Consider the following 17,470-nt stretch of genomic DNA (forward strand, 5'->3'; position numbering starts at 1 on the left):
AGGTGTGTGTTGTGCCGTTGAGAAAACTAAAACATGCTCTCGACTGACTTTGGACGTCCTTGTGTAGACGGTATACATATTTACATATTTCTTGAACAAATATTGAAAAGTAACTTAACAGCTAACGCATATCTATGACTTTCTTTGGATGTTAGGCAATTCCACCTTCACCCTTTGCCTACACTTTGCCATTTCAATGTTTCCGACTTTTTCACCGTAAGCTAAATAAACCTGACACTTGCGCTGCAGGTGTGAAATGTCAACCGCCCCAGATCAGTGAGCAGACTCTCTTGTCTGTCTCTCGTTTCACCATGGACGGATATATGGAGCGGATGAGCTCGGCTCTGATTGGCCGTGCAGGGACGCGCTCCCAGAAGGCGCATCAGCCGCTCTCCTCTTGTCATTTCTGCTCGTACGACTCACATGCCCGTGAACGCCACTGGGCTCAGTGCGCGCATCTCTGCTCCAACTTCAAACCGGTCTCGTCAGCTTGCTGAAAAGCAGACGGCTTTCACGATGGATGCTTCTGTTTATGATATCATACTGGGAGAGCTCGAGGAGCTGAACTGTAGTTTGATAGAGCATTTTCAAGACACTTTTTATGAAAACGCTTCATTGGCTTTGCTGAGCGCTGATGGTAAGATTGATTTGTTTTTCTTTTTTTCTTTCTTTCTTTTCTTCAGATTTCTCTTGTGTTGTTGCACCTTGAAAATAGCTAACAGTTTCATTTACTTGTTTTGTATATGTTGCCCTTTCCTAAGGTTTATATTGCAATGTCACTACTGATGAGATTGGAACCTGCTGGCCGCGGAGTAGCACTGGCAGGATTGTGGAGAGACCGTGCCCTGCTTACATCAACGGAGTAAAGTACAACACAACGAGTAAGATATTTCAATAACGGCAAAAGTTTGATTCCATATATCGAAGGCAAAACATTGTTTATTTATTAAAAATAATTTACAAAATAAAAGTGGGCTTTTTTTTAAAAGAGATGATCAATTTATATAAAAATAGGTCTGGAGTAAATGCTGATAATTGTCAAACGTTCTGATTTAAATGTAACGGGATCCACCAGTTTATTGATTTACCATTGGCTCTTTTTCGAAATTTTTCATTTTTTGTAGGTTCATTTAACAAAGACCTTTTCTTGCTTCACTGGCCCTCCTTCTGTTCTGATGTAAAGCACCACTGACAGTAACCTATTACACCTGCTGTTGAAACAGCTACTTGAAAGATTTTTTTTTTCATGCAACTTTAAAGGACAATTCTTGATAAAAACAAGAAAGTTAATTGTAAATCCCAATTTCTCAAAGTGCAAAAGTATTTATACCTCTTGTCACATTTTGTCATGTTACAGCTCTAAACTTCAGCACTTTTCTTTGGGTCCATCGTAAAATCGTCCATCATAAAAAAAAAAAAACATAATTCTAAAAAGGAAGAAGATTATATTTGGTTTTGAAGATAATTAAAAATTGTGGTGTGTGTTTGTCTTTAGTCACCTTAAAATAATAATTTTCCAGAACCGCTTTCTGCAATAGTTACATCTGGGAATCTTTGGAGCTTTTTTTTCTGCATCATCAACATGGTTACTTATTCATCTCTTGCAAAATAGTTTAAGATCACATTAAGTGAAGACCATCTATGAGCACCAATTTTCATGTCTTACCGAACATCAGGGGTCTGAAGCTGCAAGTAACTTACAATGACTCTTAAGTCTTCAAACTCTTCTGCAGTTTTTCGATTTTTCATTGAATAATTGCATTGCATGTCCCAACAGAATGACACTAAAAGTACCAGAATTTTTTTATTTTTTTGTTTTTTTTTTAGATCTATTTTGTGGCAATAAATTGAAAAATATCTACTGTTTGTTAAATCATTAAAAAAAAAATCAACACCCCTTGCAAACATTTATTTTATTATACAACATAAAAATAAAATTGGTTCTTGATCATACAATACTGTATATATTTATCAAATAAGTAATCTTTTCCTTAATAGTCATGCAACATTTGGTGTTAAAAAGTTGTTGTATTTAGATGTATTAAACACAAAAATAGCTTTGACTGTAAAGTTTCCTGATCCCTGCAATAGACCTTTCGTTTTTGACTGGCTCATTCTTTCACATGACTACCGTTTAACCATTATATTCCATCTCTAACTGTACGCTTAGGGTTGTTGTCGTGCTGGAAGCTGAACCCCCTCCCCAGTCCCAAGTCTCTTACAGCATTAAAAATGTTTTCATTGAGAATTGCCCTGTATTTTATTCCATCTATCTTCTTTGCTTCCTTGTCCCAGTTTAAGAAAAACATGCTGCTGCTGCTGCTGCTGCTGCTATGTTTCAGTGTGCGGATTTTGTGTGGAGTTTGACATGGACGGTTCTAGACAGGGGCCGACAGGGGCCACTGCCTGTGTAGAACTAGTCCTGGCCCCTTTTTATACATAAGGTGTTGCACTTTTAGCTTCATTTGTATTGAAATAAGACTAACAGTTTTCATCTGTTAGGTAAGGAGTCTGCAACCTGCAACCCCAGAGCTGCATGTGGCTCTTTGGAATTGTGGCTCACTTAATGTCTGTGTGCTTTGTATTGTTTTTCATTCTTTGGGCTCACTCTGTTAAAGTTGGTCTAGAACCACCACTGATTGACATGCTGTGTCGGCTTTGCCAAATCAGTTGATTTGGTGAAAGAAAACATGACTTCGATGACGGTTGACTTTGAGCTTTCACTGTTGACCTGTGTGCAAACAGCATGTTGGTTATAAGTTTTATGCGATATGAATGTAGTTCTATGAACTGGAGGTCCAAAAACAGTTAACACATATCAGTGACACACACACCTCCAGTAAAAATGGATATTGATATAAAGTAAAACCAAAAACATGAATCTAAAATTGCATTTCTTTTGTTCTTCCCAAGTTTTCGAGCAAATGATTAAGGTAACTACTCCATGAATTGTTGGTGCTGCTAGAATCTACCCACTGCTAGTAGATGCTAAATGACAAGCAAACCCTGAAATATAAATCCAAGAGTTTCTACACTGTCCAGGCATCAATATTTCAATCAGGCTCTGAAAAAGAGCAACTCAAATTTAAACTAATGAGGTAAAAAATTATAACTATAGGAAAGTCAGCATCTCGCCAATTGCATATGGATGAGGAACTTTTGAGCTGATTATGTAAAACGCGCCATTGTCAGCACAAATAATCGCAGCAGCAGCAATGATGTTACACATTTTACAAACCGAATTAGGAATTAGAGATAACTTCTTCATGGACCACTGCTCTGATGAATAAATGGAAGCACTAGAAAGCTTGAAGTAAGTTGACCTAGTAAAGGTCAAAATGGGAGTAAAAGCAGTCCCATGCTTTCAGGAGAATATCAAATCTGAGCTAAACGTAACGGCTAAAAGGCCACATCTTATGTGTGTGTGAATCTCAGCTGTAATATGCGTTTGCTAAATTCAACAACATATGCCAAGTGGGTGGTGTTTATTTACAGGCTTGTGAGCTCAATCGGCTAATAGCATTTGTAGCAGCTGAGAACATCCTCTCTGAGCACAGACACTGTCATATTATGCAACTACAGTACCAATTATGAGACCCACGAAGCCGCTAGCTCAACTTTACAAAATAACAACACTCCTGTACTGTTCCAAAAATGTACTGTTTTCTGTTAGGTCCTGGCCGTTTTCATTTAACAAAGCCACTATGTAGGTCCAGATTCACCAACATTAAAGGGGAAAAAAAATATATTTGTTGTTGTATTGACAGCAGTGATGTCAGTGCTATAGTTTAATGCTCTTCTTGTGCTCTGTTGTGTTAAGCGTTCATCCTGGCACTTATATTGCAGGAGGTAAAAGTGTGGTTGGAAATTTGAAGTTGTTTCAGGCTGTTGGATGCACAGATTGCATAGAGGGTGGGATGTTCTATTTTGTTGAGATTGATTGTTTCGTGAAGCGAGTGTTTTGGATTATTCCTGTGGCTTTAATCAACCAGGGCTCTGACGTCATGTTCACATATGTTTTCAAGGAGGGTGAGAAACTGTAGCCAAAACATAAGGCTATTTATCCCTGAGACTAGAAGAAAACTGCAGGCTAGCACTATAAAACATCCACCGTTTCTTGCAAGAGTATTCAAATGCCACAATAAAACATTTTTAACATTTTAGCAACTTACAGCACAAACTTAAATATATTCTACTGTTTATTTTTTTATAGAGCATCCTAATTGTGAGGTGGAAGGACATGATTTTGATATTTAAAAAAACAACAAAAAAAAAACAACCTAAGAAAATCTGTAAAGTGTGGCATAAATAAATTCCCTTTTAGTAGACTTCTACAATTTTTGGCAGTAAACTCTTCAACCAACTGCACAATGGCACAGTTGTTCACTCTACTGCCTGATCCTAAGACGATTCTGTGTCCAAATGCCTGTCATTCTTTCTTGTGAAGTTTTCATGATTTCCTGATGCATGCATTGGTTCCTTCTGGGTATGCATAGATAAAAATTCGTAGTGATGACACTATGCTGTGGGGATTCCTTTCAGCACAGACACAGAAGCTGGTCGGAGTTGATTGGAAGTTTGGATTGAGTTTAAATAGAACAACCCTTCTACAGGCTACAAAAGGCTTGAAAGTGAAATGGAGGGTCACTATCCAGCTGGACAGCAGCTCTGAAGATACAGCCAGAGCTACAGTAAAATGGCTGAGTTTGAAGAAGAGGCATGATTTAGAATGGCACTGTCAGACATAAAACTTGCTTGAAAACTGATGTTCAAATGCTCTCTGTGCAATGTGACTGAGCTTTGCTTCCTTTTCAAAGGAAACTAGGAAAATACTTTTCCCTGTTGGTACATGTGTCCCAAAAGCAGAAAAAGGTGCTTCTCCAAAGAACTGACTCTGGCGGACTGAATACAAACACATTTTTAAATATTTCTTATCAAAAATAAAATTTTATCAACCATAAAATATGTTTAATTCACACTTACTGTGTTTGAAAATGCTTTCTTGAACCTCATTAGTTTGCGTTGCTTAATAAAACAAAAATCAAAATGGAAAACATTGAGGCTTGTAGTTGTAGCGTGATAAAAAGTAAAGAAAAAAATTCAAGACGTATATAAATACTTTTGCAAGGCACTGTATTTGCCTGACACTCAGTACAGCTCATGTTCTCCACCCTGATAGCTCCTCGTCCATGTTGCATGACCGCACTGCGTTACCTTTCAATTCAGAGCTATTACGCACTGCAGCTTTGAGGTCTCTTTTGAACTTGACAAATGTCATGGTTCCTTGCTTGCCTTGAGCAAACAGTTGTAATCTCCCATAATTTCCTCTGCCACATCTTTTAATGAGCCTATGCAATTGCATATTGTGCAATTAACCCAAATTATGCTCCAGCTGTTTTATTTGTTTTCAAGTCAGGATATAGTTTCCTCAGGTGATTCTCTGCTAAATTTATCTAGTGTCGTATTCAATTCTTAGTTGATTATTGGGGACATTTATGTTCTGTTTATTATCATGTTTTTTTGTGATGGTTTCACCACAAACAACAACATATCTAATTAAAGTTTATGAAAAAGACGACAAGAGCCTAATGATGAAAACATAATTTATTATACTAATTATGCAATTGCTGTTTATTTTAAATAGATGAGTCTGTGAAGGGATATTTTTGCTCTGTGTGCATGACAGAGCTGTAGGTAAAATTAATTAATTACAGTTTTTCTCGGTCGCTTTGGTACATTTCTTGAATCATCCATAACATTTGCAAAACAGTAAGTGCCTTTCTCAAAACAGTTTGTACAAATGGCCAAACTCCATGGGTTACCTTCAGAAACAAGCCTCTTACTCAAAATCCTTAGCTCATCTCTCAAAGTAAATATATGTTAATGAACAGGTCAGTGCCATTGGAATGACAAGTCCTTGTTACATTGTGTACAGTTAAGACAGTTAACTGTATTGTCAATATAACATTTTACAGTAGAATGATATGTTGATGCAAACTATGGCTTAGGTTTTGATGACACTTGTACATTCTAATTCTGGGAGACTAATTTGCAAGATTCATATTTATACTTTTACTATTTGTACTATAATTTGTTCTCAGACTATGCCAGGGAATGTATAGAAATATTCCTCACATATTATGACAACTTCTTCTGCCATTTTATATGTAAAGGCTTATTTTGTGAACTTATGTTGTAGAGGTTGAGACGATTCAACACAGACCCATGTAATACATTTCGATCAACATGACATAAGTAATTGAAAATATCGGAAAGAGCAGACAATTGGATATAATCACTTGCATGGATGTACAAAAGCATTTGCAGATTGTTCAAAGAAATGGAAAACAGCTTTTTTGATGCTCACAAGTGACGCAAACTAACTGCAAAGATTAAAACGGGACATTTAGTAAATGTAAAGACATCTTTGTGTGTGTGCAAACAGTCATTATTACTAGACAGTCTCTATCTGCAGCGCACAATGGGAACTCTTTTCAGGAGTGCTCCTTTCCCATGAAAACACCTCTTTTTCAACCGCCTGCAGTATTTATGCTGTCTCTGACCCCTGGCCTCAGTAAACATAGGTGCTCTCTCTTGACACGACCCATTTCTGGTCGTCATCGGTGACTTACTTTCATAACAGTTTCATTTTTATGTGAGGCTTGACTGTTTGGCACACACACACACAAGCATGCACGCAGTCTGTGCTAAACAGGCAAATGAGGCAAGCACCGTACTGGAATTATAAATTCGCAGTAAACTGCAGGTATCCCTGCGGTGTTTCACTGTTCAAATTGGGTTTAATTGATGGGCTAGGAACAGCTTCAACAATAAAAGATGAAATAACATTTTTTGGCACAAATTAAGCAGCGTTCTATTGCTAGAGAGGGGCTTCAAGGGTGAAGTTTTGCTCCTGACAGGTGGCATGAGTGCAGCTGTGGTTCGAATCGCCTCTTCACAGCCAGACAGTTCTCGTATTGACCCTGCTGGTTGGATTTGCCCTTTCTGTGTGCCGTTTGCATCACCAGAGTGTAATCCCCCCACAAGCTGAATGTCAATTTGGACAACATCCAGCCCTCTGGGACCCTCCACAGTGTACAGCTGTGGTATATAGAGCTTTATCTAAAAAAAAAGAAAAAGAAAAACATCTTCACATTTTACAAATCATTTATTTGTAAAAAAAATTGCTTCTTATTGATTTGGGTTTGACATGTAGTTGGAAAAGTGAGTTTTGAACACATTAATGTTTTTATCCATACGTATATCTTTAATATGGATGCTGATGTGAAATTCACACCAGATGTTGGTAACAACCCAGGTAATCCACCCATGCAAAAAAAACAAACAAAAAAAAACAACAACAAAAGTAAATTAATCCATTAATATTGCATAAGGTAGAATGGCACTAGGAGCTGGAAATGCATTGGCTGTGATGGCACCATCAAGGCGACTCCTTTACGGGGAATCTAGTCACATTACACTCAAGTGTAATTTTTGCCAAAATTTTGAAGTTTCTGGTTCCCCCTTCCTTGCACTCTCAAGATTTTTTTTTTTTTTTTTTTTAGATTTTCAGTTTGTTTCAAGATTGACTGGAGCATAGCAGTGTTATTGTTTTTTATTCACATAACCAGTATATGGATTCTGTCATTGTCTAGCATCCATTTTGCTCTCTACTGTTGTAGGTCGTTTATCTGCTCAAATAAACTGTGCTCTAAAATAGGTACATTTCACAGCAGCTGATAGTTTCATCAATATAAACACGCATCCATTTTTACCATCAAGATAGTCCAGATGGAGTTTACCAGGAGATTTTCTATTTCCTTTAAACTGCAGTTGCTCAGTCAAAAATCCACATTAATGCTCAAAAACCTAAAAACCTGTAAAGGATTGTTGGACAGACAGTTCAAAGCTTTAGATTTTCTGTACATTTTGTTCCATTTGCCGTCCATACATAACAACCACAGAAAAAAAATCAGATCATAAAGCTTCCTCGGGCTAGCCTGATAGTTTTAAAGGCTGGCGATTGATCCTTCTGCTAACATCCTTTTGTATAAAGCAAGCTCGGGGAGACAAGTACAAATTTCAAGAAAAGCGAGATGCATAGGCTTAAATTTCAACAGAGTTTTTGTGAATCTGAATGTTTTTCTATGGTTGTATATTGTACGCCAATGCTGTCAGACACGGAGCAGAGTGACACCAAGTTAGACATGAACAACCATGAATAAATATATGCAGATGAACACAATTTCTTGTGTTTGTGGTTAACTGAATAAATTAAGGTTTTAATAGATCCTCACTTACTGTTAATGCACTACAATACAAGAGAAAGTGCCAGTTAAAAGATAACTTGATGTTGTGTAAACTCAAACTGAGTGCTTTTCTTCTCTCCTAGTTCATCTCTTTACAAACAATGTTGTTCAGATTAACATTCTCAAAAAAGGCATTATGAACTTGCACAGATTGAAAGCAGAGCTGCTTTTTAATACTGGCATTTTTCTGCCATTTTATTAGGCTTTTTTGTGCCTTTTACATCTTATCTGAAGCAATGACTCCATGGGTCATTCCACTCTATCACACATGTTTTTTTGTATCTTAGGTTGACTTGGGTTGTTACGACATTTGGTAAAATTATCTTGTCAATAGCTCCATTAAGATATTAATGAAGAAAATTATTCAAAAGTTCAGTGCTTCTTTTCCACTGTGGATGTTTAAGAAATGTAAAAACATAAAAATTATTTTAGCTCAGCTATGATTCGAGATCCAGAAAGAAAGCCCAGACATCTCTTTGCCCAGTGACTCTCCAGTTCCTTCTGGAGGATCCCAAGATGTTCCCAGGCCTGAAGGGATTTATAGTCCATCCAGCAAGTTCAAATGGAGGTGCCTAGGAGATATTCTGATCAGATGCTGAAACATCCACTAGCTCCATGCCATGTGGAAGAGCAGCGATTCTTCTGGATGATGGAGATCCTCATCCCATCTCTGAGAGTGAGCCCAGCCACTCTATGGAGGAAGCTCCTTCTTGCTGATTCTACACAGAATGTATTTTTTTAAATTTTTTATTTTTTCCAATTTTGGGTCCTGGGGCTGCATAGTGCCCAGTTCAAAAAGGCCCCTTTCACATGGGGCCACCACCTGTAGGAAGGGACATTCAGGTCAGGTGCGACCTGACCTGAATGTCAGGGCGGAGATCAGGGTGTGCAAATTGCCTCACAGTCTCACTCTTGTGAGATAAATTTTCAACTCGGTCTCAAAATCATTTTTGCTGCATTACAGTTCCTGACATGAAATATTCAGTGAATCATTATGAAGATTTCAGAAGTGAGAGAAATTAGGCAGATTTTAAATTTTTAAGGACGAGGACAAGAAAAATGAATCTCAGTGTTACTGTTGGAAATGCAAGTAGTGCAAAGCACTTGATTAATGGGAATTTGTTTGTGCCCAGCAGCAAAAACCTTTATAGAACTCCTAATTGCACAGCTGATGCCAATCTGCAGGGTGCTTCTAGGTTCTACAACAAAGTGACAGGACTCCAGAAACATTTAGATCCTGCTGGGTTGCAGTGAATCTCATTTGCTGCCAGAGAGAATGTAAAATGACAAAATAGGTCAGACTAAGAATAGAATTGGGACCTGACATCCCAAGAGCAGGTGTTAATTAACACAATGCTTTAAAACGTACCACATGCAAGCAAAGTCATTCTTATCAGACAGTTGAGTACATTGTTTTGCACAGTCCAAGGTTTGATGCATTTTGTTGTGTAGAGCTAGAATGGAACCAAGAACATATTCTCCTTCATTTACCTCCTGAGTCTCATAGGTGAACATTTAAGGTAAACGTTTGCGTGCACAAGAAAGTTGACCTACTCTCATATTTTCAGTACAATCCCTTGTGCTTTGAATTCCCAGTTGTTGAATTTTCAAATTATTCAGTGCAAAACCGTGGTGCTTCTGAATATAAGCTCAAAGTCAGCAAAATGCATCAGTTCCTTCAGAAAAATTAGTGAGCTTACATATCTAACAGGCCTGTTCAGGTATGTGGTTATGAATTCTTTACCATTTCTGCAAGTTCATATTAATATTAATGTCAATGCAGAGTGTCTTAAGAGCTTTATGCATTTTTAAACCTCGGCGCTCTTGTTTTTTTGGAGGGTTGCATTTATGTAATTCTCTGGTCTACATAAAATGAACATTAGAGTGGGACTGGATTTTCACATGCGATTTCAGAACATTTGTTGTCTCTGCATTGCCACATTAATGTAATTTGCCTTCTGTCAAGCCCCAGGATAGATTACATGCTCAGAAGGCTGAAAATTATATCTATTTCAAAGCTTTAGTTTGGAAAATTAAAGCAATATTTTTGTGGACCGTCTGGCTTTTTTGTGCTTACTCAAACTGGCAAAAATACATTTTACTTAGGGAATTCACTTCTTTTAGGTCTGTCACTTAAAAAATAAATAAATAAATAAATGCATGACACGTGTTGCATCTTGTCCACACATTATGTCCCATCCTTGTCAACATAACTCAGAGCTCAGATTGCTTTTTCTGCAATAGAAATGTATTGATTCTCTTATCAGGATTAATAAAGTCTGAGGTTTATCAGGGCCACTGTGCATCTCCGACTCCGAGAGGACAGTGAACCTTTATCTTTAATCGGAGAAGATGAGTGCATGCAACCCTGCTTCACTGTCAGGGGTAAAGATGGCACGGAAATGAGAGATGATTTAACTGAGATATCCATGATCGTTAAACCTAAAGGTAACAAAAAAACAAAAATAGCACTGGCTTGAGAACATATGCAGAGCCTCGAAAAGGTATTTATGTAACACTTTAACATTTTCCAGTTTTATAGCTACATACTTTGATGGACATTTAATGTGGCACACTAACACAAAGCAGCACATAATTTTAAAGTGAAAAGACAATATTACATAGCTTTTGTGAACAAAAATATGTAAAATATGCAAGCAAATCTATTCAATTCAAAGCCAAAAAACATGTGTAAGAAGGTTCTTTGAGCAGATAAGATCCAAATGGAGCTCTTATTTTGATTCAGAAGGGCTGCATATAATGCACAATTGTTTGAAAGAAACTTTTTAAGGCCTGTATAATTTTCCTAGCATTTTACATTTATTTATTTCTTGTTTTGATAGCTCTAATTGTTTCCCATTAAAATGTGTTGAAGTTTTTGGTTTACATGTGATGAGATGTAAAAAAAAACAGTTCTAGGGGTAACTATACTTTTCTGAGATGCATAACTGGTGGTCTAAAGTCACCAGGATGTTCTGCTAAAAGAAATGAGCCAGTATTTTGACTAACATTTTGTGTCTTGAATAGAAAATTTGGCTTTTATTTCCATGGATCAACAGTTATGCCAAGGTTTTGTGACAGATCTGTCTGCCTATGTCTGCACTGCTGAATTATCCAGTCATGTCTGGCTGCCAGGGTTTGGTTCACACTGCTGTGTTGATATTGTGGGCCAGTTCAAGATGTAACACAAGACCATGCCCAAAAGATTGCTTCACCCTGATGTATTCCTTGAACAGCAGAGAAATTAAGAATGATACAATAAATCAAGGATATTTCCATTATGTACATTGTTTAGACTGTTTGGTGCATGTGCTGATGTGAACTGTGACACTGGGTATTCTCTCATATGGAAACAACTTCCATCAAATGTATTTTGATGTGTAAACACACATCCCAAAGAAAAATGAGGAGTGGAAATCTGAGCTTGTCATTATTCTCTCTGAAATTACCTTCAAAGACTTCTAGTCAGAAAAAAAAGACTCTTTCTGTACTGTAACTGAAATTTTCTTGTTAAAATACATGGAGTTTTTGCCTTCAATAACCTTGTTCTGTTAATTCATGTGCCATATGGTCACCTCCCTAAGATAATAGTCCAAGTAATTTTTTGACAAAAGTGATTTTGGCAATAAAATCCTCATCTCTTTATTTCCAAAAGGTGCTTTAGACAAAAAAATAAATAAATAAAAAATAAAAAATAAAACAAACAAACAAACAAACAAAAAAACACTTGTGGCAAAAAAATAACTGAAACTGTTATTTTAGGAAGGTGATGATGTACAACTTATTATTTTCCCTGAATACCATACAATAGCTACAAAATATGTGTCAATACATTTGGTTCCTTTTAACTTTTTCTTGTCATGTTGCAAAGCCCATTTTAATGTATTTAAATATATGTGTAAAGTATTTATGTCCAATCATGTGTAGTGTATTATCTCATATTTGACAGGGTGCACCCTGCAATTTTCATAAAGCAAGTCCATAGATGTGGGCCAAAACCTTCACCTTTGGACCAGGGAGCATTGTCACTTTTGAAGCAAAATGGGGAGATTTGGAAACCTGAGAACCTGTCAAGGGTGACAAATTGATGTTTAGCTGCTCTGTGGGTACTTAGCTGCACTGCGTGACACCCGTGGGTAATTCTGCACGATAGAAGACCTTACAAATGGAAGAATTAGAAAGGAAATTCAAACTATTCAGACCTGATGTACTGATGCGCTCTGCCGCTGTAACCGACAGAGGAGAGTGACTGACCCTTCAGGCACTGGCTCCTAACCCCTTTGCAAAGCCCTCCAAGTGCAGAGGAGGCACATTTTAATACAGGTCGCATCTGTGTGCGCTCAACTGGGGAGCGAGTCATTTGCCTCCTAAAGTGAGGTACTTTGCATTGACCACTTAGGGTTGAATGTGGGTATGGCTAGGGCAGAACTGGAGGCAGAATCTGTATGCAAACCTTGAGGTGCAGCTGTAATTTATGGTGTGCAATGTTGTGTAAATCTGGATTTTTTTCGAGGGCGTACCTCATTTTCGGCTTTTGGACGTATGTGCAGTATTTTTATAGATCCTATGCAATGTTGTCTAAATAAGACCAATTCCTCTGCAGAGCTCAGTGACATGAGGGAATTTTACTATACAAATTTTTGGTCTTGGAGAAAACATACATCCAAATGATGCAGGATAACAGCTCGAGAAGACTGGAAGTAGGGACCCCCGGTGCTGGACTAACATTAGTTTTTCCCTGTGTATTTTAATAGGATTCAATGATAACTCTTAACTTGTTATCATTTGCCACTATATTTGGTCATGTGTGAGCAAAACCTATAGATTATTTAGGGGAATTGCATTTTTTCCGCTGAAAGATTAGGGAAAAATCTTTTAGGGGAATTCTTGGCTTTGAACATTGTAATTATTAACTAGTGTTGCAGAAACGCACATCTCTATTTTTCTCTCCAAGTTTCTCTGATTGGTTTAATTAACATAAGTTTAAATACCTGCACCCTTTGGAATGTGCTTACGTAATCTTAAATTTATAACCATTCAGTACACAATATAAGTTACTTTCGTCACACTCGAGCAATTTGCTGTTTGCATAACAATGGGTCATTGGTATAAACATTTCCAAATGTTATATATTTGCACCTACACAGGCTGGCCTTCTGTTTGGGTTTCATGAAGAGATCAGTGGACCCATCTTTTCTGTGACTGCTCAGAATGAAGTAGCTGCGCCACAGCTGTGTGTGAAATACCTTTCCTGCTGTGAATTTACCCACTTGGAAACCTTTGATACACCCTTTCATGGTTAGGCATGGCAAGAGGTTGGTCCTTCAGCAAATTCAGGTCAAACATGTAACAAAAATTTCACTAGTCACTGCACACAAAGTCCCCTATGGGGCCCAATCAGCACCAGCCTCCTCTGGCTCTGCTTACAACTGCCACAGCAGGCGGACATGACACAGTGCTCTACAGAGCGTGACATAAATTTCTAAATCATACAGACATTTAAGTAGACAGTTTTACCAAAAATAAAATGTTCCCTTAGCCTTTGGTTTTTGTGTTGTCCTGTGAAATGCGATTGATAGATGTTGAAAGAAAGGTCTTGTCTACCTTCCTGAATCTGTTCATATGCAATATGGCCAAAGTGTTAATATCTTGTTGACTTTTTTTTCTTTACATTTTATCATGTTACCATATCAAATATCATTGTATTTTTTTCTTCTTAAAAACCAACGTAGGGTAGCCCATGATTGTAAAGTGGAATGAAAAGGATACATATTTGTAAATTTTGTTAAGCATTTGCTGCTCCACTCTGTCAACACCAGAGTCATTTTAATGTGCATTTACACTCTTTTAGAGTACGTCTCTTCCAGCTTTGCATGCCTAATAACAATGTTTGCCCATTCGTCCTTGTAAAATGGCTCAGGCTCTGTCAAATTTGGTAGAAAACATATAGCCATAAATGCTATAGCCTTCCTACAAATTATCAATTTGCTTTTTATCTTAACTGTCACTGGTTAATTATAATAAAATGTTTTCATTAGTGGTGGGACTCGACTAATTTCTTTTTATCGAGTTAATTGCAGGGTCTGTAATGAATTAATCATTAGTTGTCTACATGTCGTCAGAAAAAAGTATTTGCTGCTGCTTACATATACTCCAGTCAAAACTCAGGAAAGGGAATAAATGCGTCCAGAGGTATATAGTAATATTTACTCAATTTCCATTTAACTCGGCAATGTTTTGAACAAAATGTACTTCTACAAGTATTTTTCCTCGACCATGCAGTCACTATCTCATTGATTCTGCTACGCATATAAAGGTGAAGTGAAAATAAAGTAAACAATGTTTTTTTCTGGAAGTGCTTTGCTTTACTCTGACATATATACACTACTTAATGATTTCAAAAGCTTTATATTGTTAAAAATAGATAAATAAATTAGTTTCTTCTGCCTACATTTTTTTTTCACAATGCCACAATTTACACATTATTTTGTATTTTACCTGCCTGATTATTTAGTTTTTTATAAATTAAATCAGATGTTATGGTCAAACACTTACTCAGTACATGTGTTTAAAAAAATCTTCTCTTACTGGAGTCACTATTTGCAAGACTGATTTTTGCTTCTGCTTCGATAAAATTGTGTCGAAGTGCTTGAGTTAAATTTTAGGTTACTCTGCTGAAATCTGTATATATATAAATGATGGTCATTGGCACTTGCATAATAGAAAAACAGTGTAGTATTCTGACTGTGATTTGGGAATGCAATCAAACAAACCTCAGAAATGTTTCACACAAATTCCACCCACAATCTCACATCCCAGCGAATGGAAGAAATACCAAAGGCAATGTTCTGCGAAACCCTCCCACATCCCCTTTTAGGACCATCTGACCACATCGCTCTCTGCTTATACTGTCAGTTTATTTCCAGCTGTTGAAAAATGGATCACCACATTCTGATGAGATCCTTTTAGAACCCTATCCCCAGGCACATCAAACTAAACGCTCAGACCAGCCTCCATCCTGACCTGTTTGCATTCGAAGCCAACAAACCTACAGGGAGTTTCATATCCCCTGCCCTATATCCCATCATCACAAATCCTGGAAATAATGATTTTGACACAGGTTTTTAATATCTACCTCACGAAAGTCGTAGGACTATCTGTGCTGGATATTGAGCTTCCTCACAGAGAGATTGTAGGCTTGATGAGCAGAGGCACTTCTCTCTGGTGTTCAGCACAGATCCGCCTGGCTATATTCCCCAGGGTTGTTTGCTCAGTCGCCCTCTGTTTAAAGTTTAATAAATGACACGTAGACAACTCAGTAATAAAATCTATCAACTCAGAAAGGGCACTGAGTATTCACACGGGGGGAAAGTAGTTAATTGAGCCCAATGCTCAAAGTCAACAAAACCAAGGATTTGATTGATGAGCTTTAGAAAATAAAAGACCAAAATACACAAGTGCGTCTACACAAATAGAGTAGAGGTGTAGAGTAGGTAACATATTGAGGTCTATGGGAACCTGTGGAAATTAGCACACACCTAATCTTTCATGTAGAAAACCTGGAAAGAACTTCACTTCTCAATTATTTCTTTGCCATCCACAGAGGAGCCATAGTAACATCACTTTTATGCTCCAAACCACCCGGGAGATAGAAAAGGGGAATCTGAAAGGCCATTCAAGGACTTGGACACCTGCAGTGTCTGATAGCACACAGTGGAGCTTCTTGCATGAAGAAGCCTGCTTCAAATTAATCAGTTATCTGATATTCTGGGGGGTCGATAGGCAAAATGCAGTGCAGTCCTTGAGAAACCTCCCTATTCTTAGCAGCAACCAGAGTCTTTGCAACTATGTGCAAGTGCCCCAAATGACTCATCTCAAAAACTGCAGCTGCAGGGTCCACCATTGATGAACAAGTATTTATGCAATGAATTTCAAGTAGTTTTGCACAGTGGTGGTTTCTTTTACTGAAAGTTATTTACAAAGGTTTTTCAGACTACATTTAATATCTTTAATATCTACAGAAATTTGTTTCAGACAGATTGAATAGCAGAACTGCTGAGAATACTGTAAATGTTCCCTAATACCTCTCTGTTTTGTAAAAGTCCATACATTCTGCCCACTGCCAGTCAGTGTCTGTTATTAACAAGCATGAAATTAACAACATAAGGGACAGAAATTGAGCAGGAGTTGAGGACAATTTTGCATCTCGGGTTTCAGTCGCACTCGGTGTAAGAATTAGAGAAAGGCTGTGAAATAAGTGAGAACAAGAGTCCAACTTCAGAGTATAAAAAAGGGTATTTTACTGTATAATAAGGTGTGTTTTTTTTTTCTTTTTTGAGAGCTATGCTGAAAATGTGTTATGAAATTCTTAACGTGCTTTGTTTACTTTGCTCTGTTTAGAAAACTGTCCATAACAATAGTTTTAGATTTAAAGCAGTGTTTGCCATTTAGATGTGAAAGTATTAAATATTTTTTAACATCACTCAAAAACCTATAGTTTTTAAAAATAATTATAGCTAACATAGGTTAACATGTATTATATTTAGAATACAGAGAAAAAGAAATGTTTCTTTTATGTGAACACAAATTAATTTTTGCTTTATTTTAATCTAAACAATGGTCAGATGAAAAAAGAAAAAAAAAAACTGTTGTATACTTTTAGGTTGGGTGAAGGTTTATGAAACGTGATGACATGCTGTTTTAATGTAGTCTCATCATCCAGATACGCAGTGTTCCACGATTAGCTTGCTAGTTTCACTGAAGGCCATACTTAGCACAAAGCCCGTTGCTCATATGTTCTCGTCAACTGTCTTCAGAATTGCTACAAGGGGCAAGTTTTTGACAGCAAGCAGGGAAGTAAGTGTTTGCCCTTGCAGTTTTACCTAACATGTCATGAGGCCATGCTGAGAAACAAGAAGCCTAAAGAGACACAGCTGTGACTAAAACATCTCTGCCTTAGGCTCCATTACTGCTTCAGTGGAGATAATGCAGCCCTTCTCAAGAGCAAATTAGTATTCTTTGCTAAATAGATGAAGCAGACTGAAAACTGTCCAATCTTTTCACACCAATTCATATGACGTTTGGAGATGGATATAGTTATCTGATTATTTGTTTTTTGTTTTTTTTGACACTTGATACAGGCCAAATGTTTTTGTTACTTA

The 17,470-nt window shown here is 37.3% G+C and overlaps 1 protein-coding gene across 1 annotated transcript in view; it reads left to right on the plus strand.

The window, feature by feature from the left end:
* The first annotated feature begins 322 nt into the window (after positions 1-322).
* LOC103135741 (corticotropin-releasing factor receptor 2) overlaps positions 323-17,470 on the plus strand; it is a 51,505-nt gene continuing 34,357 nt past the window's right edge. The window contains exons 1-2 of the mRNA XM_007548622.2: positions 323-637; positions 762-881. Coding sequence (XP_007548684.1) covers positions 424-637; positions 762-881 — 334 coding nt within the window. The 5' untranslated portion in view covers positions 323-423. The remainder of the gene's footprint in view (positions 638-761; positions 882-17,470) is intronic.

The sequence above is a fragment of the Poecilia formosa genome, unplaced genomic scaffold (genome assembly GCF_000485575.1).
Source record: "Poecilia formosa unplaced genomic scaffold, Poecilia_formosa-5.1.2 Scaffold27, whole genome shotgun sequence".
NCBI classification, from domain to species: Eukaryota; Metazoa; Chordata; class Actinopteri; order Cyprinodontiformes; family Poeciliidae; genus Poecilia; species Poecilia formosa.